The 27,872-nt window shown below is 44.1% G+C and overlaps 1 protein-coding gene across 4 annotated transcripts in view; it reads right to left on the minus strand.

Moving 5' to 3' along the window:
* The window catches only part of PMFBP1 (polyamine modulated factor 1 binding protein 1), a 294,257-nt gene that overhangs the window by 40,888 nt on the left and 225,497 nt on the right, over nt 1–27,872 (minus strand). For all 4 annotated transcript variants that reach the window (XM_068259442.1, XM_068259444.1, XM_068259441.1 and 1 more), the window contains 5 exons: nt 24,179–24,409; nt 17,652–17,882; nt 16,305–16,427; nt 13,744–13,870; nt 13,513–13,670 (listed from right to left, as the gene is read on the minus strand). In XM_068259442.1, coding sequence (XP_068115543.1) covers nt 13,513–13,670; nt 13,744–13,870; nt 16,305–16,427; nt 17,652–17,882; nt 24,179–24,409 — 870 coding nt within the window. The remainder of the gene's footprint in view (nt 1–13,512; nt 13,671–13,743; nt 13,871–16,304; nt 16,428–17,651; nt 17,883–24,178; nt 24,410–27,872) is intronic.

Genomic DNA, 27,872 nt, shown 5'->3' on the forward strand with positions numbered 1-27,872 from the left:
GTGGTTGACTTAAAGCTAGTGCATACCTACGCTACTGCGCGACTCTTGTGTGTGAAACCAGACATCTGGTTTTGAGAGACCCAAATACACAGGGCTGCCAGAAACCTCTCCTTTCACTTGGGACAAAGTGCATAGTGTACTTCGCTACATCTCTGTGCGCTTTGCACACTGTCCCATGGGGAAGGAGAAGTTTGTCCTCGGAAGGTAAGTTAAAAACAAACAAAAAAAAAAAACAGGTAAGCAAAAGTTCCAAATGTTATTGTTTGGTTAAAAAGGTTTAATAAAGTTTACGAATGTTAATGTTAATGAATTTCTTGCATTGCTGCTTGCTTGTTTTTTTTTTTGTATGTTTTTTTCTCTCTCTTTTTCCATCCTTTACCCTTCCAGGTGGACCGAGCGAACGACTGATCGACCAACCAGCTGCAGCACTGATGGTGCATCCTGACAGAAGCATTGCGCGTCTGTCAGATTACACACAAGTCGGTGCATGCAGCGCTGCAGGACGAGATTTCTCCTCCGCAGTAAGATACGTTTGTCAAGGCATATGAGCTGAGGGGTGGTGTTGGAGCTCCTATGCTTTGGCAAGCACTTTGTATCAAAACTGGCAAAGGTTTTTTTCATCCACATCGATCGATGTGAATGGATTAATCTGGTTTGCCAGGGCATAGGAGCAAAGTGGGTTTGGAAAATTTTGTGGGCGGTGCTCCTATGTCCTGGCAAACGCCATGCCCCCCCTTTTTTCACATATTTCGGCAGATATTTTTTCATCCACATTGATCAATGCGAATGTGAGAATCTTTGCCGTTCATTTTTCCTTTTATGGAGAAAAAAGTGCATCACCCGTATGCCCAATATAAGGAGTATAGCAGAAACTCCTAATACTGGCCATACATGTAATGATTGTGGAGACGCTAAAATGCCAGGACAGACCCCCACAAGTGACCCCATTTTAGAAAGAAGACACCCCAAGGTATTCGCTGAGGGGCATGGTGAGTTCATAGAAGATTTTATTTTTTGTCATAAATTAGCAGAAATGGATTTTTTTATTTTTTTTCCCACAAAGTGTCATTTTCCGCTAACTTATGACAAAAAATAAAATTTTATATGAACTCAGTATGCCCCTCGTGGAATACCTTGGGGTCTCTTCTTTCCAAAATGGGGTCATTTCTGGGGTGTTTTACTGTCCTGGAATTGTTTGGTGGGGGCCTAAATTGTGAGCACCCTTGTAAAGCCTAAAGGTGCTCATTGGACTTTGGGCAAGTTTGCGCAGCTAGCCTGCAAAAAAGTGTCACATATGTGGTATTGCCATTCTCATGAGTAGTAGTATAATGTGTTTTGGGGTGTCTTTCCACACATACCCATGCTGGGTGGGAGAAATATCTCTGTAAATGACAATTTAGTGTAAAAAAAATGGGAAAAATTGTCATTTACAGAGATATTTCTCACACACAGGATTGGTTATGTGTGAAATACACCCCAAAACACATTATACTATTATTCCTGAGTACAGCGATACCACACGTGTGACACTTTTTTGCAGCCTAGCTGTGCAAAGGGGCCGAAAGTCCAATGAGTACCTTTAGAATTTCACAGGTCAATTTTAATTATTTGGTTTCCAGACTACTCCTCACAATTTAGGGCCCCTAAAATGCCAAGGCAGTATAGGAACCCCACAAGTGACCCCATTTTGGAAAGAAGACACCCCAAGTTATTCCATGAGGGGTATGGTGAGTTCATAGAAGATTTTATTTTTTGTCACAAGTTAGTGGAAAATGACACTTTGTGAGAAAAAAAACTAAAAAATCCATTTCCACTAACTTGTGTCAAAAAATAAAATAATCTATGAACTCATCATACCCCTCATGGAATACCTTGGGGTGTCTTCTTTCCAAAATGGGATCACTTGTGGGGTTCCTATACTTCCCTGGCATTTTAGGGGCCCAAAACCGTGAGGTGTAGTCTGGAAAACAAATGAGTAAAATTGACCTGTGAAACTCATTAGACTGTGGGCCCCTTTGCACAGCTAGGCTGCAAGAAGGTGTCACACATGTGGTATCCCCGTACTCAGGAGAAGTAGTATAATGTGTTTTGGGGTGTCTTTTCACACATACCCATGCTGGGTGGGAGAAATATCTCTGTAAATGACAACTTTTTCCATTTTTTTACACACAATTGTCCATTTACAGATATATTTCTCCCACCCAGCATGGGTATGTGTAAAAATACACCGCAAAACACATTATACTACTTCTCCTGAGTATGGGGATACCACATGTGTGGCACTTTTTTGCACCCTAACTGCGCTAAGGGGCCCAAAGTCCAATGAATACCTTTAGGATTTCACAGGTCATTTTGAGAAATTTGGTTTCAAGACTACTCCTCACGGTTTAGGGCCCCTAAAATGCCAGGACAGTATAGGAACCCCACAAATTACCCCATTTTAGGCAGAAGGCACCCCAAGGTATTCAGTTAGGAGTATGGTGAGTTCATAGAAGATTTTATTTTTTTGTCACAAGTTAGCGGAAATTGATTTTTATTGTTTTTTTCACAAAGTGTCATTTTCCTCTAACTAGTGACAAAAAATAAAATCTTCTATGAACTCACCATACTCCTAACTGAATACCTTGGGGTGTCTTCTTTCTAAAATGTGGTCATTTGTGGGATTCCTATACTGTCCTGGCATTTTAGGGGCCCTAAACCGTGAGGAGTAGTCATGAAACGAAATTTCTCAAAATGACCTGTGAAATCATAAAGGTACTCATTGGACTTTGGGCCCCTTAGCGCAGTTAGGGTGCAAAAAAGTGCCACACATGTGGTATCGCCATACTCAGGAGAAGTAGTATAATGTGTTTTGCGGTGTATTTTTACATATACCCATGCTGGGTGGGAGAAATATCTCTGTAAATGGACAATTGTGTGTAAAAAAATCAAAATATTGTCATTTACAGAGATATTTCTCCCACCCAGCATAGGTATGTGTAAAAATACACCCCAAAACACATTATACTACTTCTCCCGAGTACAGCGATACCACATGTGTGGCACTTTTTTGCACCCTAACTGCGCTAAGGGGCCCAAAGTCCAATGAGTACCTTTAGGATTTCACAGGTCATTTTGAGACATTTGGTTTCAAGACTACTCCTCACGGTTTAGGGCCCCTAAAATGCCAGGACAGTATAGGAACCCCACAAATTACCCCATTTTAGGCAGAAGGCACCCCAAGGTATTCAGTTAGGAGTATGGTGAGTTCATAGAAGATTTTATTTTTTTGTCACAAGTTAGCGGAAATTGATTTTTATTGTTTTTTTCACAAAGTGTCATTTTCCTCTAACTAGTGACAAAAAATAAAATCTTCTATGAACTCACCATACTCCTAACTGAATACCTTGGGGTGTCTTCTTTCTAAAATGTGGTCATTTGTGGGATTCCTATACTGTCCTGGCATTTTAGGGGCCCTAAACCGTGAGGAGTAGTCATGAAACGAAATTTCTCAAAATGACCTGTGAAATCATAAAGGTACTCATTGGACTTTGGGCCCCTTAGCGCAGTTAGGGTGCAAAAAAGTGCCACACATGTGGTATCGCCATACTCAGGAGAAGTAGTATAATGTGTTTTGCGGTGTATTTTTACATATACCCATGCTGGGTGGGAGAAATATCTCTGTAAATGGACAATTGTGTGTAAAAAAATCAAAATATTGTCATTTACAGAGATATTTCTCCCACCCAGCATAGGTATGTGTAAAAATACACCCCAAAACACATTATACTACTTCTCCCGAGTACAGCGATACCACATGTGTGGCACTTTTTTGCACCCTAACTGCGCTAAGGGGCCCAAAGTCCAATGAGTACCTTTAGGATTTCACAGGTCATTTTGAGACATTTGGTTTCAAGACTACTCCTCACGGTTTAGGGCCCCTAAAATGCCAGGACAGTATAGGAACCCCACAAATTACCCCATTTTAGGCAGAAGGCACCCCAAGGTATTCAGTTAGGAGTATGGTGAGTTCATAGAAGATTTTATTTTTTTGTCACAAGTTAGCGGAAATTGATTTTTATTGTTTTTTTCACAAAGTGTCATTTTCCTCTAACTAGTGACAAAAAATAAAATCTTCTATGAACTCACCATACTCCTAACTGAATACCTTGGGGTGTCTTCTTTCTAAAATGTGGTCATTTGTGGGATTCCTATACTGTCCTGGCATTTTAGGGGCCCTAAACCGTGAGGAGTAGTCATGAAACGAAATTTCTCAAAATGACCTGTGAAATCATAAAGGTACTCATTGGACTTTGGGCCCCTTAGCGCAGTTAGGGTGCAAAAAAGTGCCACACATGTGGTATCGCTGTACTCGGGAGAAGTAGTACAATGTGTTTTGGGGTGTATTTTTACATATACCTATGCTGGGTGGGAGAAATATCTTTGTAAATGGACAGTTGTGTTTAAAAAAAATCTAAAAAATCTCATTTACAGAGATATTTCTCCCACCCAGCATGGGTATGTGTAAAAATACACCCCAAAACACATTATACTATTTCTCCTGAGTACGGCGATACCACATGTGTGACACTTTTTTGCAGCCTAGGTGCGCTAAGGGGCCCAAAGTCCAATGAGCACCTTTAGGCTTTACAGGGGTGCTTACAATTTAGCACCCCCAAAATGCCAGGACAGTAAACACACCCCACAAATGACCCCATTTTGGAAAGTAGACATCCCAAAGTATTCAGAGAGGGGCATGGTGAGTCTGTGGCAGATTTCATTTTTTTTTGTCACAAGTTGGCAGAAATGGAAACTTTTTATTATTATTTTTTTTGTCACAAAGTGTCATTTTCCGCTAACTTGTGACAAAAAATAAAATCTTCTATGAACTCACCATGCCTCTCAGTGAATACTTTGGGATGTCTTCTTTCCAAAATGGGGTCATTTGGGGGGTATTTATACTATCCTGGAATTCTAGCCCCTCATGAAACATGACAGGTGGTCAGAAAAATCAGAGATGCTGGAAAATGGGAAAATTCACTTTTTGCACCATAGTTTGTAAACGCTATAACTTTTACCCAAACCAATCAATATACACTGAATGGGTTTTTTTTAATCAAAAACATGTTTGTCCACATTTTTCGCGCTGCATGTATACAGAAATTTTACTTTATTTGAAAAATGTCAGCACAGAAAGTTAAAAAAATCATTTTTTTGACAAAATTCATGTCTTTTTTGATGAATATAATAAAAAGTACAAATCGCAGCAGCAATTAAATAGCACCAAAAGAAAGCTGTATTAGTGACAAGAAAAGGAGGTAAAATTTGTTTGGGTGGTAAGTTGTATAACCGAGCAATAAACAGTTATAACTGCAGTGGTCTGAATTGTAAAAAATGGCCTGGTCTTTAGGGGGGTTTAGCACTGCAGTCTTCAAGTGGTTAAGGCAGCCATACACTGGTCGATGTGCCATCAGATCGACCAGCTGACAGATCCCTATCTGATCGAATCTGATCAGATAGGGATCGTATGGCTGCCTTTACTGCAAACAGATTGTGAATCGATTTCAGCCTGAAACCGATCACAATCTGTTCAGCTGCTCCTGCCGCCTGTCCCCCCCCCCCCCCCCCCCCCCGTATACATTACCTGACGCTGGCTCCCGGGCATCTTCTCCACGCTGCACCGCTCTGTTCTTGCTCCATCTCGGCGCTTCCTGTGTCACTCCGTGACCAGGAAGTTCAAATAGAGCGCCCTCTATTTGAACTTCCTGGGTCACTGCAGTGACACAGGAAGCGCCGGGATGGAGCGGGTGCAGCGCTGAGAAGATGCGGAGAAGACGCCCGGGAGCCCGCATCAGGTAATGTATTTTTCATCGGATCGGCCGCCGCTAGCGACGCGCACTTTACCCGCGGGCGATCGAGGGTAATTTCCCGCACGGCGCGATCGACGGACCGATCCGATTTCGGGAGGAAATCGGATCGTCGGCGGCGTTTACCGCGAACGATTGGCAGCAGATTCGATCCCAGGATCGAATCTGCTGTCGAAACGGCCGGGAATCGGGCCAGTGTATGGCCACCTTTACTGTGTGGTGGTACGTTTTCTCTTGCCTTATTATCTCCAGCAGGATCTTAGTGAATTGAGGCCAAAACAATGTGAGTAATAAGTAAGAGGAGATAATCCAGGACACAAGGGCCTCGATTCATCATTCTCTTTGAGATAACTTTTTCCAGTTTGTTAAATTACCGAATTCGAAGTTTAGCGATTTCTAATTTTATTCATTAAGGTTTTTCCTCATTCGGTGTGAATTCGATAACAATTCGGTAACCATTCGGTAACGTGTCGATATTTCCATTTTACAGTGGTACTTTAACACAAGGCCATAAGATTCCCATGGAATTGTGGGTAAAAGGCAGTCCTTTGAGCACTACGTAGCAACATTCTGAATAGGGCTTTACACCTGGACCAGGATTCTGGAAGTGGTTGGGACAATCCCACAATTTGATAGGAGCCTTTTCTAAAAAAATTATAGTGCAGCTAGCAAATTAGTTAACCCTGACACTGCCTGTGTTCTCTTACAAGATGATTCAAGAGAAATGCAGATGTCGTGTTATAGCAAATAAATCCATTCTCTTACAAATTTATATGGTTGCAGACCTTATTCTTGCCCTTCTGCGCCTTTGAATCACTCTCAGCTGATACAGAACCACTTCAAATGGCTCCATCTTCTCTGTCAGCAATGATCTGACAGGAATAACGACAGAGCAGTGAAGGAGATAACTAATCCTAAATGTAACGCTAAACCACGCCCACTTTCTTTTTCATGAATTGCACTTTATTCCGTTTTAGCGAATCGTTACCGAATCGTTACCGAATGTTCGCTAACAGCTGTAGATAACTTTGATGAATCCTGAAATGAAGTTAACAAATTCGGTATTTTACCAAACTGTTGTTAACAAATTTGCTAAGTGTTGATGAATCGAGGCCAAGTTTTGTTATTTAGCCCCATGTCTTCACATGAGGAGGCGGAGCCTGCAGCTCACAGGAAGTGGGCAGGAAACAACTACAAGACCTCGGTCTGCCGTCAGGAAGCTAGCCTAGAAACTAGAGGTTATAAACCTGTATGGTGAGGTGCACAACTGCAGGCAAGCAGAAGTACACAATGGATTTTTGAATTAAAAAAACAAAAAAATTCAGTTTTACAGGTAATACTTATAATTTACACTAATCAACATGACTGCTTTGATTTATATCCTTGGATTTTTAAAACCAGTTCACTGAGCCTGACCAGTGGGAAGGTACACAGGAGGACAGAGAGTACTTCTGGGGTGGTAATATTGGGGGTGGATGTAGTAACTGCAGCAGGTGATTCTCTGGGCATGTTTATTAACCATTTAAGCCTTTTGGACGTATCTTCTATGTCCAAAAGGCTGCTGCACGCTCCCGCAGGCGATCACGTGTGTGCTCCCGTGCCGCCGCCCATTAGCCCGGAGATCAATGAATGGAAACACAGTTCACATACACTGATCTAGGCCCCAGTTAGAAAGACCGAAGGCTTCTATGAGAAGACGCAATCTTTCTAAAGAAAAAAAAGTTTCACATCCTCCCATCACTTCCCATAAGCGTGATCGCTCGCTTACAGGAAGAAAAAAAAAAGGGTAATCTTGTAGCCAAATTGCAAAACTACATCTACATACATTTTTTTAAAATGCAAACAATAAGTTACATTTAAAATTAACTGTTTACCTCCCACACTCCCAAAAATACCCAAATAAAATTTGTAACTATTAAAAAAAAAAAAAAAAATTACAATAAAAAAAACAACCCACAAATAGTTACCTAAGGGTCTGAACTTTTTTTTAATATGAATGTCAAGAGGATATATTACTATTATTTTTTAAATGATAAGCTTGTTAATAGTGATGGACGCAAAAATGAAAAAATGCACCTTTATTTTCAAATAAAATATTGGCGCCATGCATTGCGATAGGGACATAATTTAAGAGGTGTAATAACCGGGACAAATGGGCAAATACAATATGTGGGTTTTAATTATGGTGGCATTTGTTTTAAAGCCGAAAACTAGGCGTGAAATAATGAATTGTTTCCTTAATATTGTCGTTAAAATGCATTTAGAAAAAAATAATTCTTAGCAAAATGTACCACCCAAGCCTGATTTGTAGCGGAAAAAATAAGATAGATCAATTCATTGCGAGAAAGTTATTGGCAAATGAATGGGAGGTGAAAATTGCTCGGATACATAAGGTGAAAAACGACTGAAGGCTGAAGTGGTTAATCACACTGAGAGCCACATCCACACAGGCTAGCTAGCATCTAATTAATAGAACATTAGTGGCAAAGAAAATAGTCTCATATTTTTATTTTCAGGTATATAGGTTTTTTATACCATTGCATCATTCTCTTAATAATTGCAGTTTCCACAATACACTCAGCATTTTAAATGATTTCTCAGACCAGGCTAATGATCCTTTGAACTTTTCTCAGCACAAAAACCATAAACAAAGAAGAAACAATAAGAAACAATTGAGATAAGTGTTTCAAAAGACAGTGCTGTCCACAACTTCATAAAGTGGCAGAGCTCAAAGAAGCTCTTTTGCATAGATAACAACTGAAGTTTCTTAACTCTTCCTGTACTGGAAACAATACGAGACTCATATCTGGGCGTGTATCAAAAAAGGGCGCCTGGAAAAAAAGGGCGCGGGGTATAGCCGAAATTTTAAGTTTTAATGCAAAACCATATTTTTCTTTTAAGGGGTTGTAAACGAAAATTTAGTGCTAAATAGGTTAAATAAACGGAAATGAAATGGCAAAATACCGTCTATAACAACAAAGGAATTCTGAAAAGAAACGTCAAATATCGTCTATAACAAAAACGATATTTACACTTGTATTAAGCATAGCAATGCAATGGTAGGTTTTACCGATATTTTACTGTAATTTTACCAAACTGTAGGCTCACACAGATCTCTCCCTATCCCTAAGCCCTAGACCCCTCTTTGTTTAAATATATATAATTTAATGAATTGTATATATTACATATATTATGCTGTAACTATACCTAACCTTACTCTCACACGGTGCCCTCCCTGTACCTATCCCTAACCCCTAGACCCCCCTGGTGGTGCCTAACCCTAAGAACCCCCCGGTTGGTGCCTAACCCTAAGACCCCCCTGGTGGTGCCTAACCCTAAGACCCCCCTGGTGGTGCCTAACCCTAAGACCCCCCGGTTGGTGCCTAACCCTAAGACCCCCCTGGTGCAGGGCCGGCGCTACCATAAAGGCAAAGGAGGCAGCTGCCCCAGGGCCCCAGAGCTTGTAGGGGCCCCCAGTGGCTACAAGAGGAAAACAAATTTTTTCAAATCGGCCTTATAGTTTTTGAGAAAATCGATTTTAAAGTTTAAAAGGAAAAGAAATACACATTTAAAAACCTGCCGAGTTTAATGGTTAATAGCAAATCCACCTTAAATGCTACAAACCCTAAATTTGCAGGATATGTTAAGGAGATCATGAGGAATAAGAGGAAAAAACAATTTTTCAAAAAGACCTTATAGTTTTTGAGAAAATCGATTTTAAAGTTTCGAAGGAAAAAAATATACTTTTAAATGCGGTAAATGTCACTTTTAGTAGCAAACCTAACGGTAGTGTAATTTTACATGCATCAAACGAAAGCGCAATAAATTTCCTGACGGGGTTTCCAGGGGGTCTATACGCAGCCGCAGCGCTTTGGCCAGGGATCGCTATACAGCCGCAATATGGCTGTATGAAGATCCCTGGCATTTTTTCCTATTTTCCCAATTTTTTATTTATGTTTAGAGTGTGGGAATTTAAAAAAAAAAAAATTATGTGGGGTCCCCCTTCCTGAAATTTTTTAACCCATTGTCTCCCATGCAGGCTGGGATAGCCAGAATGTGGAGCTCCGACCAATTGGGATTTCACACCCTGACTATACCAGCTGCAAAAAAGGTCCCCTAATGCCGATTTTTGTTCCGGGATATATGTTGGGGGGGCCCCCCAGATTTATTTTGCCCTGGGGCCCCATTGTTGCTTAAACCAGCCCTGCCCTGGTGGTGCCTAACCCTAAGACCCCCCCGGTTGGTGCCTAACCCTAAGACTTCCCCTGGTGGTGCCTAACCCTAAGACCCCCCTGGTGGTGCCTAACCCTAACCACCCCCTGATTGCGTATATTATACTGTAACTATACCTAACCCTCCCTGTACCTATCCCTAACCCCTAGACCCCCCCTGGTAATGCCTAAACCTAACCATCCCCACCGCACAAACACCCTAAACACATATAAACAATAATATATTTAATCCTTAAAATACTTCTCTACAAATAACATGAATAAAATAATTTATATACTTGTAATAGAATAAATAGCTTTGAAATAGCCTTAAAATCACGTATACATTAAAATTATAAATAGAGGAAAGTATATATAAATATATACAATACAATAGATAGCCTTACAAGCATTAGAAACAGTAACATTAAAAGCAATATTTTAGTAACTATAATCAACGCATTATAAGTGTAAAAACAACCTTAAAATAAAAGTAATATTAAAACCGATATTTTAGTAACTATAATCAACGCATTATAAGTGTAAAAACAAAGTTAATACCAAAAGCGATGTATTTCTAATACAATAAGGTTGAAAACGGTATTTACGCATTATACATATGAAAACAAATTTTTAAATGATCAAAGAAGTGTAAACGAAAATTTAGTTGTTATACGTTTGTAAGCGAAATTTTTAAACTAAATAATAAGTAAAAACTAATATAAGTGAAATTTAAAAACGAAAAAATAAGTATAACACAAACTCAAAACGAACTTGTAAGCGATATTTGTTATAAACCTTATTCTGTAAACGAAAACTTTTGTTAACACGATCCCTGTAACCGCTATTTCTCGGGCGCCCTTTTTTCCTGTCGGGCGCCGAATAGCCGATATTTTGCATTGCAGTCTATGGCGGCGCCCTTTTTGTCCACTATCCCTGTGCGCCCTTTTTTACTAGCTCCCATATCTGGGCTACTAATGTTTTATTTCTTAGCAGTACTACACTTACAAATCATTATATCATAAGTTCATTTTCACTTCAGATTCCCTTTAAAGTATGGCACTTACTGTAGTATCCTAACAAGAAAAAGTGCATGGCTATGAATAAACATGGCAGATACTCACATGGAGCCAGCCATACAATTCCACATTGGAGCACTGGAAACCAGCGATGCAGGTGGCTCCTGTAATACCCCACGGCACTGGGATTCTCTGCGCATGCTTATAAACCATGCTGAGGATGAAGCCCAGATGGGCAATCGGGAAAAACCAATAGGCACAATAGCTTTTTGTTGTTGTGTTAATTGCAACAGTTGCCCTAAACTGTCCTACCTAAAGCCTCCTACACACAGATGAGGAATCTCGCCCGAGGGATCGGCGCTGGATGCTGGAGAAATGTGTCGGTAGCCTGCTGCTGTGTAGGGGAGGCGGAGGAGTGATGGTGCGGCGCACTACCAAGCGACATAGAATTAGAGGGGTAAAGAGGAGAAAAATACCCTCAGCCTGAACTCAGATGAGATGACCTAGGGCTCTGGAACTCTCGGCAACCCGAGACCGCCCACCCCCAATATGTGATTCTCGCTAACTGGCTGCCTTGGCCAAGAACCCTCAAGCTTGTGTACAACTAAGCGGGCATGTTCTCACTACGGCGATTAGCGGGCGATTCCCACTAATCGCGCTAGCACTTTTTATAGCGCTAGCGCAATTATAACTGAATGGCAGTGATCTCACTGCCGCAGATCGCGGGTGTTCATCGATTAGGGCCTGTTTCCACTAAAAGCGATTTGCAGATTTACACATCATGTACTGTTTCCCATACAATGAACATGTTAGTGAAAACAAGCCCATAGACCAGGGCTGCCCAATAGGTCGATCGCGATCTACCGGTAGATCACGACGGCCTGCTAAGTAGATCGCTGTCAAATTTTGCTTCCCCGCAGCCGTGGCTGCACAGCCGCGGCTGTCAGATTGTGCTGCTGGAGGCGTGGCTGAAGGGGAGAGCAGCAAATTAGGAGACAGCATCTCCTCCCCTCAAGGCTGTGACAATTGGGGGCGGGAGCAGGAAGTGTATGGAGGCTGTCTCAGGCATGGTCAGATATAGATTACAACTGTAATAGATTATTACTGCAATAGATACAGTAAGAGATTATTTACTGTGCAGCTGTGCAGCCAGCCAGCCGGGGGAGGTGTCTGTTGCCACAGGGGGAAGTCACACTAACAAGCATCAGCTCTGCTCTCGCTGACAAGCACTGGCCCATCACTAGTGACAAGTGCACAGCAATATGGACAAATAGCTTCAGAAGGATTCTGAGGCTATTTGCTATGTTTGAAGGGACTAATGCTGGGATAGGGAGCCCCCCTCCCTATACCAGCACAGGCAGTCACATAGTCCCTTCAAGTGATTTTACCGCGCTACAGTGATTTTACCGCGCTAATCGTGGAAAAATAACCCGTGCAAAACGGTAGCACTAAATGCGATCGTTTTGCACTTTTTAAATGTGAATTGGGCAATAAAAATAAAATGGGCAATGAAAATTCACCGTTCATAGTGAAAATGACTTCTCGTTTGACTGACGCTCTCGCTGAAATAAAGCGCAATCAAGATCATATTCCTCCAAAGGCAACATAGACCAGGGCCTGGGGGTCTGCTGCTCAAGGGGAGACATGGAGGAGGGGTGTCATACCTGGCTTCAAAAGAAAGATGAAGACTGAAAAAGAGCTGCACATGGAGGAGGGGAGCTGCTCCTTAAAGTGAACGTCCGGACTAAAAATCGACTCAGCAGCACTGAAAAGGCTTGGTGTTTCTTTAACAGTTTCACCGCATCAGAACTTTGTTTCTCTTATACAAGCCTCATTTTTAGCTGCACAGAAGAAAACTGCCCGGGCTTTTTTCCCCTGATGCTGTGCAAAGCATGATGGGATTTCTGATGTTATTGCTCTCGTTCTGCTGTTTTGGTGCAAATTTTTTTTTTACATTTTGAATTTGACATTTAAAGCCTAGTGCATGCAGCTGGGAGGGGTAATCAGGACACAGGACAGTTGGAACTGTTTCCTGCTCCTTGTCACCTCATTTCAACCAAAAAGATGGCTGCCCCCATGACAAAGATGGCTGCCCCCATGACAAAGATGGCAGCCCCCATGAATCACAAACATTTGCCTGTTCTTTTAAAACAGGGTGGGTAAAAAATTATATTACCTATCTATTCTAATTAACATAACTAATGTAACTTAATGACAGTATGTTTGTTTAGGCTGAAGTTCCCCTTTAATGACCAAGAGCAGGTAGAATAGAGACAAATTATAATGGTCTACTGCACACGGAGGTAATGGATGTAAGATGGGGCTGCCATGGAGTGAGATGAGTGCTAAAGAGGAATGGGGGTTTGTGAACACAAATTGATTTGGGGTAGGATATAGTATGATACCAGCCTTGAGTCCAGCACACCAGCGCCTCACCTGATCCTTGTGGCTGGTCACCTTGTTGCTCTCCCTCAGCTCCTCCTGAAGTTTCTGGATCTGCTGTTGCTGCTCAGACACCAGTCTCTTGTGCTCCTGCACCTGAGCCTCCATGTTCCTGCGCAAAGCCGAGACCTCCAGCTGCAGTCGCTCCACATCTGTATAGGGAGGACACAATGAGACTCCAGGAATGTTCTGTGACACACATTACACAGCAGGGAACCAGCTCACCTTTCACAGTGCCGTTTCTCTGCTCTCTCTCCTTCGTTAGGTCCAGCTTGACTTCCATCAGGAGAGCCTGGCAGCACTCTGTCTCCTGCATCTGTCGCTGGACCTCCTCCTCTGAATGCTTCAGTTCCTAAACACAGTGACAGAGTTAGTACAGGAGATCCCACCTCATCACCACCACTATGCCCACCACACAGTGACAGAGTCAGTACAGGAGATCCCACCTCATCACCACCACTATATCCACCATGCAGCGACAGAGTCAGTACAGGAGATCCCACCTCATCACCACCACTATGTCCACCACACAGTGACAGAATCAGTGCAGGAGATCCCACCTCATCACCACCACTATGTCCACCACACAGTGACAGTCATTGCAGGAGCCAGACAAGTAAAAAGGCACCGTGCGGCCAACAAGATTTCTGGAGCCGCCATAAACAGCAATGTGAATTACGGCTATAGTAGTGCTCGTATATACTCGCACATAGGCCGAATTTTTCAGCACAAAAAAATGTGCTGAAAAGTTACATCTTCAGGCCTATATGCGGGTCATCTGCCTGTGTCTGTGGTGGAGGTGTGCAGACTGACCTGCAGAGATTATCGGAATGTAGCGGTGTGGATGCATTGCCGAAGGGGACCGCCGAGTGCAACAACTGATGTGCATTAGGATCTCCTGTTTAGGTCTGGCAGGTGCGATCAGAGGTCCAGGGGAGAGCAAAGCAGGAGAGATGGATGGCCAGTAACACAGCTCCGCTCTTCCGTGCACATAATCTCGCGCTTCCCGCACAGGAATTTTATGCACGGAAGAGCGGTGTGTTACTGGCCATCCATCTCTCCTGCTTTGCTCTCCCCTGGACCTCTGATCACACGTGCGGAGACCTAAACAGGAGATCCTAATGCACATCAGTTGTTGCACTCGGGTGTCCCCTTCGGCAATGCATCCACAGTGCAGGCACCCGCCGATCAGCTCCCCTGCACAGCCCGCAGCACCGGCGGTAATCCAATCAGCTGGCCCGCACCTCCAAACATCCAGGAAGCCTGCTGAAGCCCGCACAAGTATCACCGCTACATTCCGATCATCTCGGCAGGTCAGTCAGCACAACTCCTGCATATCAGCTGTTGCACTCCCCTTCACCCATCCACAGTAAAGGCACTCATTTAGCTGGCTCCACTGTGCGCTATCCAATGCACAGCCCGCAAGCCCTGCTTGGCACCAGTGGAGACTGGTTGTTCTGACTCCAACCAGATCAAGCACAGCGTGCAGACTGAACAGGGTGTTCTGAATCCACTCAACCTAAACTAGCTGCCTGCTTGTTACAGCTAAGTGACTGTACTGACATTAACCACCCTGGCGTTCTATTAAGATTGCCAGGGTGGATGCACAGCAGTATTTTTTTGTTTTGTTCTTTATCCCCATCATGTAGCTAGCCTATCGCTAGCTACATGATGCCCCCCTCCCAGCGCTATCCCTCCCACCCCTCCGATCGCCGCCGGCGCACTCGCCCATAAGGAAATCTCGTTCTGAACGGGATTTCCTTGAGGGCTTCCCCCGTCGTCATGGCGACAATCGCGATGACGTCATCGACGTCGCGACGTCATCCGGAGTTCCGATCCACCCCGCAGCGCTGCCTGCCACTGATTGGCCAGGCTGCGCACGGGGTCTGGCGGGGGCCCTCTATCGCGGCGCATCTGTGGCAATCAGAGTAGACACGCAGCAAGCAAAATGAAGAAAATCGGCCCAGTGGGGCCTGAGCGGCGTCCTCCGGCGGTAATGGACGAGCTGAGCTCGTCCATACCGCTAAGGAGGTTAAATGATCACCATGATAACGAGGCATTTTTCTTTAAGAATGAGGTCAGTAATATAGCTTTCAGCTCTGCCTGCCTGGATCATGTGGCGAGAGTTCTGTGTGCAGAGTGCATACACAAGGCACATGGCTTTATATGATTACCAGTACATCTAGTAAAGATTACCAGTTAAATGGTGCTGACTCCTGCATCTGTTTTGTACAGATGTGATCTCGGAAATAAACACCATATGAAATGCAACAACCACCCCAGTGTTGTCCTGTCCTCGGCTTATATGCGAGTCAATCATTTTTTCCTGAATTCTGAGGTAAATGTTAGGGATAGGCTTATATGCGAGTTGGCTTATATGCGAGTATATACGGTAATTCAAGCGTCTGCAAAAGACGGAGCCCAAATTACAACTTACCCCACTAAATAATAGTTTGGGGGTGGGGTGGTAATTAATGCCACCTGGGAGATTGTCACAGCAGGGTGAGCTGTTTTTCGGCTTCACCGTGCATCCAAATTTCCCGACGCCTCCATTATATGTACACATACAGGAGTCCGTCCCCCATCATCACCACTATGTCCACCACAGTGACAAAGTCAGTACAGGACATCTGACCTCATCCCCACTGTACATTGAAAGACACAATACAGAAGTCCCCACCCTTCTTCCTCATCACCACCACTATGTCCACCACACATTGACAGTCAGTACAGACACACAAAGAGCATATGGTGGTAGGCATGGAGAAGGCAGCCTCTTCTCTGACCTGTCTCAGCTGGCGCACCAGCCTCTCCATCTCTGTATAGCTGCTGTCGTTGTATCTGTGTGTTGCTTTATAGGAAGAGAAGTCTGTCTGTAACTTTACAAAGTCTTCTTCCAACTCCACCGCCTTCCAGAGGGAAAAGAGATAAAAGAGCGGTTATAAAACTACATCATATCTTTCACATTAATGGCAGCCTGGAGCTCTGCTGGAAACAGTAACTTTTAGCAGTCCAGTTTTAGGTATTTTTTTAAAGTTTAGGGATTACTGTGGACAGAAATCTAGGGTATGGCACAAGAAGAGTGAGTACAGTTACTCTACCTTAACCATAGTGACAGCAAGTGGACGTCTACAGAGCAAAAGGTTTGATCTTTTACAGAGGTGCTCTCTATACCTGGGTGCTTTTACTGGAATCTCTCCTCTTGTGCTACCGGTTACTGGGGAGTTTCATAGGATGTTGTCTGTTACTCGGTTCAACAAAGTAAAGCACTGCTGGCACATCTAAAGTAAATCTTTATTGGTTCCATGTAAAAGCATATGGCCGTTTCGGAGCCACGTAGGGCCCCTTTATCAAGGCAATATTTGTTTAGAGGCAAAAATCTGTCAGCCTCTGTAATTAGGTGGGAGTCAGGCTCCTCTAAACACTCAAGTCCAGCAGAAATGAATACTGCATAAATCTTCTTTTCCAGCTGTTGCACTCCCCCTAGAGACAACGGGTTGGATCCTTTAGTTCGTGCGAGACAACACTACAAATATGATGTTAATAGGGTCTGTCAAGGGTGGCTGTCTGTTATTGGGGGCCTTGCATCGGGTGCTGTATTATACTGGAGATATATCATGGGGTGCTGTCTGTTACTGGAGGCCTAGCATGGGGTGTGGTCTTTTATTGGGGTCCTGTTATGGGGTGCTGTCTGTTACTGGGGGCCTAGCATGGGGTGTGGTCTTATATTGGGGGCCTGTTACAGGGTGCCGTCTTATACTGGGGTCTAAAACAGGTAAAGAGCTGGAACATCCAAAGTAATATCTTTATTGGTTCCATGTAAAAGAAAGGAGTCAGGCTCCCGCAAGGTGATGTGTACCCAGCCAGTGGCAGCTATACTGGGGTTGGTCATGGGGTTCTGTATGTGATTGGGCTGTGTCGTGGGGTTCTGTCTGTTAATGGAGGGCTGAGTTGAAAGCTAAACAGGGACATCAAAGGTATGTTTTGCATAATCAGCAGTGATGTATTGTGGGGCACCTCATATGCTCACTCCAACCGGAATAATCGCAAATACCGTCTGTTTTAAGAAGGTAAAAAAAAAGGTAAATTTCCTTTTTGAGATAGGGAGAAAGGGGCAACACATAAGCTCTGACCTGGTTCTGCAGTCCCGCAGCGCGCTCTCGCACAGACTGCAGGATCTCATCACTCTGCTGGGCTTGTTCTCGGCTAGAGGTCAGGTCCTCCTGCGTTGCCTGCAGCTCATGGGTCAGCTGATCAATGGCCTCCTCACATCCCTCCAGCTCTGAACATTTCCCCTCTAGCTCCTGCTGCAGTACTAGCAGCTCTCCGCGCAGTGCCGACAGGCGGGAATCCCGTTCTGATACCTGCGCAAGTGAAGATGGCAGAATGGGGATCACTGTCCTGGTATTCAGTTGCATCACTTTTTATCACTTACAGCTCCTGTCAAACTATGGGGACCATCCTACTGCCTGTACTCAGCATGTCTGAACTCTGTATCATAGATGAATACCATTATAAGGCCTCTTTTCCACAGGCAGTTGAACTGTGTGTTCAGGAAGCAGTTGCCAGGCAGCAGTGAGCAGTTATCAGGCAGCAGTGAGCAGTTACCAGGCAGCAGCGAGCAGTTGTGAGAGTTTGAGAGGCTTTTGACGCCATATCAACTGCTCCTGGGTTTATGGATAAAGGAGAGAAAGTTGTTGCAAAAAGAGGTACCTTTTAATCCACGGTGAAGAGACACATCAAGCTTTTCGAAGGGCTGGTGCCCTAAATCGAGAAGAGCTGATGATCAATAGAAAGAGGGCAAGACAATGCAAAAGATCTAGTGGACAACCGTTCACATGTGTTTTCGACTATTCCCCAATGGCAGAGAGGATTAAAGAGACTCTGAAGCGAGAATAAATCTCGCTTCAGAGCTCATAGTTAGCAGGGGCACGTGTGCCCCTGCTAAAACGCCGATATCCCGCGGCTAAATGGGGGTCCCTTACCCCCCGAAATCCCCTCCGTGCAGCCGGGGATCACTTCCGCATTCAGGCAGAGCTAATGGCCGCAGCCCTGCCTCACACGCGTCAGTCAGCGCGTATCTCCGCCTCTCCCCCGCCCCTCTCAGTCTTCCTTCATTGAGAGGGGCGGGGGAGAGGCGGCGATGCACCGCTGATAGACGCGCTGTGAGGCAGAGCTGCGGCCGTTAGCCCTGCCTCTAGGAGCAGCAACATCTACGACCAATTTGGTTGTTGATTTTGCGGTGGGGGGTGGTGTTGGGGGGTGAAGGGACCCCCGTTTAGCCGCGGGATAGCAGCCTTTTAGCAGGGACTATGACTATGAGCTCTGAAGCGAGAATTATTCTCGCTTCAGTGTCTCTTTAAGGCCATAGTTCAAAAACATTGGTGTGAATTTCAGACTAGCTAACAACAAACCTCTTATCTCTTTCAGGAGGGCACAAACTATTGGAGATACCATCACTAATAGTGAATTCAGGACGATGCATGAGCAGAATTGGTTGCAGAAGCACATTCCAATTGGGAATTTTAAATGCGGAAATTACAATCATTGTGCACAACTCAAAACTGGAAAAAGCGCACGTTTAGACGCAAAGACCATCTATTTTAAACAGTTCTTGCATTGCCGATCTAAAAATACTGTGTATGAGATAGTCTGCTCATGCAATCGTTTTTATATAAGAGAGACCACTCGCATGATCTGCACCCGGTTCCAGGAACACGTTAATTCCATTTTGACAGGCGTGGGTGCTGGGAGGCTCATTCTGCACATGCGTGATGGTAGTGCAAATTCTTGGCGATTTATGGGCTTAAAGCAAATCCCTGCCCCTCATAGAGGGGTTAATCATGAGCAAATACTGCTTCAACGAGAAGCTAGACTCATTTCTGAAACGCGAGCTTGTGGCCCCCTTGGTTTGAACGAAAGAAATGAGCTCCATTGTTTCCTTTTAAAATATTGATATATTCACTATGCCTCTATGATTCTTACTGTATTTAAGCTTTCTCTCTTTTTAGTCCATAAGTTTATATTACTCAACTAATGTCTATTATATGCTAGACAGTTGTGTCCACTTGTACGTTTAGGCATTTAGATGATGATCGCTATGACAACAGGCCACCAATCGCGGCCAGTGGGCGGGCAGGCTGTGACGCCAGACTGCGAGAGCGATGACACGCAGGAAGCGGGGAGACCTGCCGCTCGCCTATTGGCTGGAGCAGTACATCACTTCCGGGGGTGGAGCCTATATTCCGGGACGCCACAGCCGCCGTGTGTGGGTGTTGTACACTGCCGGGATGGCGGTAAGTGAAACTATTTATTGCCAAACAGTACTTGGGTCAAGTTGTTCCTCTTATTGGCCTCTGAAGAGGCTTTTGTTTTAAGCGAAACAGCTGTCTGTCAGGCCCCCCTCACTGTACATATGGTGAACCCAGTTTTCATTCGCCCACATCTAGTGCCAGTCTCTTCCTTTCCAATATTGTTCACCTGCTCCTGGGAAAGGGGCCTTAAAGGTGCCCATACATCAGATGATGTATGGGCAGATCAACCAAGAGACAGATCTCTCTCTCATCAAATCTGATCGGAGAGAGATCTGTTGCCTGCCCATACTCCAGTAGACTGATTCCCAAGAGATATCAGCATTAAATCTCTTGGGAATTGGCCTTGTGCCGCCTCCTCACCACCCCCGGCCACTGTCCCCCCAGCAAAAATGTAACACCCCCTCGTGTCCCTACATTAATTATTTACCTCTCTGCCACGGTGTCCGGACTCCTCTTCCGGGATCACATCCCATGTGGTTGATGGCGCATATTGCAGCCATGTGGGGTGCCGGCATGAAGCAGATAGTTACGGCGCTCGGTGCCAAGCACTGAAACTAGGCGCCGCTGTAGCAGTAAACTTATACTGCGCGGGGCACGCAAGGGTAATTGGGAGTTCTGCCTGGACCCCGAATTACATCTCCCTCCAAGTTGCGATGACTCGGAGCTGGAATAGTATTTTACACCACCAAGCTATTTGAGTGACAGAAGGGTGAGCCGGCATTTAGCACGCCCGACGCTCAACACACCGACGCTGTACATGTACGCATGCCGCCGGCAACCACCAGGGGTGCGAACCCAGAAGAGGCATCCGGACACAGTGGTGGGTGGCAGAGAGGTAAAGAGGCACCAATAGGGTATATGTATACTGGGTGGGACAGCGGCCGGTGGTTTCTGTTGGGTTCATTGTTCAATTAATGCATGACGTTACCACCGCGCACCCAATCGAGCATGTCGGCCCGACATCTTGCAGCACGTCTGATGGATACATTCTTCCCAATTTCGGGTTGAAATTGCTCGGATCATCAATCAGGCATGTTTTTGGCGGCACTGAATTGCATCCAATTCGATAATAATCAAATCAGATGGTTGATTGGCTACCTTAAAGTGCCCCATAAGCATGGATGTGTCCCTCACAGTCCTCCATTCAGCTGCAATCAACTCCCGATACTCGGCTCAGTCTGACTGAGTGACGTCAGCTTGCCAGCTTCAGCTTGCGCAGAAAGGTCTGATCATGCGCAGAAGGCCCCCGCTGACGTCACTGCGCCAAATACCGGAGAAGATTGCGGCATAACAGAGGCATGCGGGAGGATGGGGAGGGACGCATCCATGCTTATGGGGCTGGAGAAGCGCCGGGTAAGTAAAAAAGCGGCCCCTTTAGGCATCTCTGAGTCTCTTTAAGAGCAAAAACACCTCCAGTCTGTTTTCATGTGTGACTGATGAGCGTGGTTGATATTTCACAGCTTTATTAAAACCTGATATAAGAAACAAGCCCAGACAGCTGTTAGGAAACCTCTCAAACCAACAATCAGCACAGTGTTTCAGAACTTGAATAGGGGAAATTGCTGTGCTTCTAATAAAACGTTGTTGTGATATCAATGTAAAAGTTATTATTATTATTTATTGCATTTATAAAGCGCCAACATATTACGCAGCCCTGGACAATAAATAGGGATACTTACATCGCAACAAGGGGTGACAGACAGAGAGGTAGCAAACGGTTATACAACATAGCACAAGGTTATGCATACAATCGGGGTATAAAATGCGGTTTACAGAGACCCAGCAAAACAACTAGTACGAGTTAGTCCATGAGAAGGGTGTCATTGCTGGGGTAGTAAAATTAAGAAGGACACACTAAGGGAGGGGGGGGCTCTGCCAAGGCTTACAATCTAAAGAGGGGGGGGGGGGGGGGTGTAGGGACACATAAGGTAGGACTGTGGAAAAGGTGATTGACTGAGAGAGAGTTAGAGTGTGGTAGATGTGGGGTAGGCCATTTTAAAGAAATGTTAAATGTTGAAAGTTAAGAGTACCTGTAGCAAATGTATGAAATCAATTATAAACTGCTCCTTGATCAATTAAGTAATTACAGCGTAGATTTTGCTCCTTTACAAATATATGAGAGTCATGTCAGTAAAAGCTGTCACAATGGGATGCAGAGATAGGACAGTCGGTGCACAGTATACACTGTGTAAATTATTTCAGCAAGGCTTTGTGTACAGAGGCGCCAGAGTAGAATAAAAACGTTTAAAAACCGTCTAAAAGAGGGGGATGTTCAGGTGGACTTACCTCCCTCAAAAATATATAACTCAATTGAGTCACAATATATCAATACAAAAATGTTTATTGAACTCCACTTAGTGCAACGCGTTTCGCAGGTGTGGTCCTGCTTCATCAGGCAAACAGGAGTATAACTCAATGGGTCTAGATGCAGAAGTGAGCGCCTAGACCCATTGAGTTATACTCCTGTTTGCCTAATGAAGCAGAGGCGCTCACTTCTGCATCTAGACCCATTGAGTTATACTCCTGTTTGCCTGATGAAGCAGGACCACACCTGCAAAACGCGTTGCATTAAGTGGAGTTCAATAAACATTTTTGTATTGATATATTGTGACTCAATTGAGTTTTATATTTTTGAGGGAGGAAAGTCCACCTGAACATCCCCCTCTTTTCGACGGTTTTTAAACGTTTTTATTCTACTCTGGCGCCTCTGTACACAAAGCCTTGCTGAAATCTTGAGTCCACCCTCGGTGGAGGATGCTACCCCGTTTCCTACCTACAGAGAGCGACATCTTAAAAACTTGAGTGGGGTCAGGTTCTAATACTCCCCACCTGCACTTGAAGTTGTTGCCTATGGGTAACCCATGTTTGTGAGTATATCTAAAATATTTTGCCTTTAACCACAACCAACTTAACAATACTACACCATATCGGGCTCTCGATTTCTCTTTGTTTTTCCAAGCACTGTGTAAATTATAGACAGCAAGCTGTCAAATAGGTGGGGCCGGAGCTACCATAGGAAAAAATGGGCAATTGCCCCAGAGCCTGTAGGGGCCCCCAAGGTGTCCCTCCCTCATGTTAATTGTTGCTCCCCAGGGACTCTGCAGAATCTTTGGCAGAGTAGCTTCTCATCCGTGCTGGCGGGCAGGTGAGACACTACACGGACATAGACACTGCAGAGGTCCTAGGGAGCACATCTACGTTGGGAGGTTATTGGGGGAGGGTCAGCAGCCAGCTCAGGGGCCCAGGAGGGAAATTTGGCTGCACAAATGGCCCCTAATGACGCTTCTTGGCCAGGGGGGGTCGCCGTTGGGGGGCCCCCAGGCTAATTTTGCCCTAGGGCCCAATTGTTACTTGAACCGGCCCTACAAATAGGGATGCAGAGATATAACAGCTGGTGTACACTGTACTGCCTACAGTATAGACAAGAACAGGAAGGACAGAGCAACGTTTAGACAGGCCTGATTAATTTATTTATAAAGCGTCAACATATTACGCAGGAAGGGCACCACAGAGCAATGATCAGACCTGATCTACAAGTCATGTGAGTAAAGCTGTCACACAGTGATGCAGAGATAATAGAGATGGTTTACAGTATACAGTATAGATGGAACAGGAAAGGCACCACAGAGCAATGAACAGACCTGATCTACAAACCATGTGAGTAAAGCTGTCACACAGGGATGCAGAGATAATAGAGCTGGTGTACACTGTACTGTGTAAAGTATAGATAGGAACAGGAAGGACAGCACAGAGCAAAGATCAGACATGATCTGCAAGTCAAGTTGCAGTTTTGCTGTTGTATATTGAAGAAAAAAAAAAAAAAAAAAAGCTGTTAGAATACAAAGAATCGATACAGTACTTATCCGGGGCTTCCTCCAGCCCCATAAGAAGGTCTGAGTCCCCCGCAATCAGCCCCAATAACTGGTTCAGTTGCGTCAGTTGGGCTCTTCTGCGTATCTGCGGACCTCCTGCGCATGCGCAGAAGACCTCGACTGACGCGACTGAACTGGTTACCGGGGCTGATTGCAGATGAACGGCAGACCGTGGGAGGACGGCAAGGGACTCATGCTTATGGGGCTGGAGGAAGCCCCGGGTAAGTATCGATTCTTTGTATTTAAACAGCTCTGGTACACTTTAAGAACGGCAGGGAGGTTCTTACAAATGCCCATTTAGAAACCAGCAAAGATGACAAACAGGAAGCATCTGTTATTGCTATAATTTGTCTAAACTAAAGACTGGCTCAGTGGTTACATATGGCCAAGAGGGTATATAGTACAGAGCTGTAGATGTATGACACGCATGTCTCTCTGGACTGCTCCACCCCCTGCGTCAGGCCACATACTCACCTCATGCTTCATATCTCGCACCTCATCCTCATTCTGCCTCAGGGAGGCCTCCAGCTCCCCCACCCGGATCACACAGGCCTGGTACTTGCTGCGGTATAGCTCCATGCTGCTGTTTGCAGAGTTACACTGACTCTCCGCACTGACCGCTCGCTCCTCCGCTTCCCATAGACGTGACTGCAGCTTCTGCACCTCATCATCCCTCTGATGCAGCTCATCGTCCCGCTGAGACACCTGCAAAACAGAGAGCAGAGGAACAGGGTTCAAGTCCCAGAATCATCCTGACGAAGCCCAGCTGGGCGAAATGCATTGATGGGAGTAGCTGAGCCGGATAGCTGGTACCGACCACGCTTAATATCTGTATCCCCGATCTCCGCACAAATACAGGAGCCTAGCAGGTAGAGCTCAGGGATCCTCCACAAGTGTGCACACTTCATCTTTCCAAGCGGCAAGAGCAGTGAGATACCTGCAATATGTTTTTACTCTGTATGCTACAACTAACTCCACACCTTGCATACCAATAAGGCTTTCTGCTGTAAACTTCACGCCTCTGTCTGCTATCCTTGCTCTAACTCATTGGACTGCTTGCCTATGCAATCTCTTTTCCACTATAGATGAACAGGCAGATTATCAGGGAACTTATAAAGAGTGACTGACTGCACATGCGGACAGTGGATTATTATCCGCGCTACCTTATCTATCACATGGCAGAGCAGCCCTATATGAACTGAAATATATATACTTGGTTCACACAAGCAATCGGTTATTGCAGATGCAGTTGTATGCTTTATACTCCGCAGGATTATCCCCAGCAAGTCACAGTATAGGACATTGATCCTTATACCGAGATCCCCCTGCCTATGAATGTTAGAAGGGTGCATGATATATTGTGTGGATGGGGTCGACCCAATGCAATACCGTCACTGGTATTTTCACATTGGTTTAGTGTATATCCACCCTATTGGACTGACAGATACAACAACGCACATGGTTTGACTATTGCACAATAAAGCGATCTTTTTTCATTTTTCTAAATCCAGTGAGGCTCATAATTTGTAAAACTTCCTTCTCCTTAATTTCAAGTTCCAGAATCCATATGTTGCCAAGGACAGTTTTCAGAGGCACTCGTTCATGTCCACCTTCTAGAATAGTAAGGAAATGAGAAGTAGACATAGAAGAAATTAAGTAATTTTTGTCTTCATTGATATCATGTCAGAATTATTCTGCCGCTCATAACACAGATAACGGCAGCTTCCATCAGACTTGATCCCCAATTAGAAGGTCTCAGTCTCTGACATGATATAGTGAAATTGGCTGTTGACTTTGGGGTGTGTCGGTCTAGCTTTGGTGTTATATTATTGGAGGCACCAAGCTGTCTGGGGACATTGAGGTTAATGCACTAATGTCCTTTTAATTTCATTTTTAGGGTTTTGTCGACTTCATGTCATCTCATGATCCACTGACACTAAACACCCCATAAATATAGATTTTGCACTCATTATGTGCATAAATGAACATATATATGCATATTGTACAGAAATGATCTAATTTGCTATTACATAATTATCGAGGACAGCTTTTCAACTGTCTCACATGCCTGGCTGAAGGCGCTAACTTAAAAGCTACACTTACAGGCTTGGCTGGATTCTGCAACAGGTTGATGTAATTGCCTACAGCAATTGAAGCATCAGGCTTATTTTAAAATTTTTGGGACATTCTTGTAAACATCATCCCTACACAAGTGCTTTGTCTAGAGGACCTAAGTTTATTCTACCAATAACTACCCCATTAAATGACTACGATTGGGCAATCTGCATACGGGTTTCTTCACATGAAGTATATTTGAGCTGTGTTAAGACGACACTACGTTGGTAGCGATATTTTTACTGCGCATCTATTGAACACTAGGAGTTTTTTGGAGAAGTGATTACAACACAGTATTTGGCCCTTTCTTGTGCACATGGCAATTGTAGCAACTGGCCAATCGTTCTGAACTTAGGCAAGATCTCCACACACTGCATGGGTCTGAATATTGGGTATATCTGCTCACAATTTAGCTCAGAACTAAACATATGGCAGATTGTCATACACGTCTGGATATGTTTTAGGCAGGGCATCCTTTTTGGTCATATTGGTGACAGTGAGGGGATTTGGCCATTCATAAAGCGAACACGTCACAGATTTTGTATGTTTTATAAATATCTTAATATTTTTTGACTCATAATAAAAGCTGTATGTTTTATCCAAAGTGATTGATTATACGCAATTTGATTCTGGTGAATGCCCCCATCTAACAATTATAAGCTGTTTATTCCGATTATTTTTTTAAATGACTTCTAGTTAGACATTTTGATATAACTCAGACGTATATATCTGATGTGCAGATTTGTTTTTCTATAAATGGCCCAGCTGCGCGGCTTTGGGATCAGATCATGCAGCACACTGATTACAGGTGTGCAGCATTAAGCAATAGGTAAGCGTTGGCTCCTAATGGGGGAGCACTTTGCTTGGAGGTGTGGCATTTGATTTATAAAAGGAGTTTCGGTATGTGGAGGGGTTATAAGGTCTTGATAAAGCCCACATTGCAGGGCGAAACAATCATCGACCCTCCTCTGCACCTCCTTCATCACTACATGTGCCGATAAGTACGGTATATACTGAATGCTGTTTTTATGTCATTGCTTTTTATATGGAATATGGAATTGGATTAAAGTTCGCAAACTTTAAAAGAAGACACAGTGCAGTTGCTCCTGGATTCTGTTTTATTGGCTTATTGTTTTTCTATAAATGTTGTATTTTTTATGTTATTTGTGAGACAATGGGTCCGATCCTATTCACTTTTTCTTGTAAGTTTTCTCCTAGCATATAATTTTCATCTCTGTTTAAAATGACTTTTCAGCACTCTGGAATCGAAAAAAGGTACCAAAATGTAGGTGAAAAAGTACTGTCAAAATGGTTCTGAATATTTTTTTGCTTTCCGTGGCTTAAAGAGTAACTGTCAGGCTGCAGAAGCTAATTTAAACCTCTATTCTCCTGTGTTAAACAGTTTAGAAGGAAGCCAAAAAGCCATTAGTGAAGATAAAAATCTCAGTTACCTTTGATGTGTGCTTATCAGCAAAATCTGTTAGACCCAAGAGGACGCAAGCCGCATACTATACTGCAAAGCATTCTGGGGCCCTCCCCTCGGCTGCTAATGAGACGTTACAGCAGCTTGTAATCAGTCCAGCGCGTAGCACTGATAAATCTCCGGGCAGAGTACACTGCAGGAGTCAGCTATTGTTCCTAGCCACATGGCTCATTAATATTCACTGCACACTGTGTTATTCAGTAGGAGCTTTTCTGTGATCAGGAAGCAGGCAGGACATGACGACACATTTGGCAGAAAAACATGGAGCCTGCCATTAACTGTCAGGAGCATCTATCTCTGCATATACTATATACAAATTCTGTGAAATCCAAACGTGGACAGTGAAATGCATATGTAATGTAAGTACAGCCAATCTTTAGCTACTGATATATGTGTTTATTTTCTCTGAGACCTTATACCTAACAGCTCCTCTTTAAAGCTGATCTGAAAAAAAAAAATGTAGTTTGACCATTCAAACCACACTAGTCCTTTCTATCCTGGTTCGATTTCCTTCATATTAACATTTAAAAATAAGAAATATATCAATTTAAAGGATGGGAATAAAGTTTA

Source organism: Hyperolius riggenbachi, chromosome 11 (assembly GCF_040937935.1).
Source record: "Hyperolius riggenbachi isolate aHypRig1 chromosome 11, aHypRig1.pri, whole genome shotgun sequence".
Taxonomy (NCBI): domain Eukaryota; kingdom Metazoa; phylum Chordata; class Amphibia; order Anura; family Hyperoliidae; genus Hyperolius; species Hyperolius riggenbachi.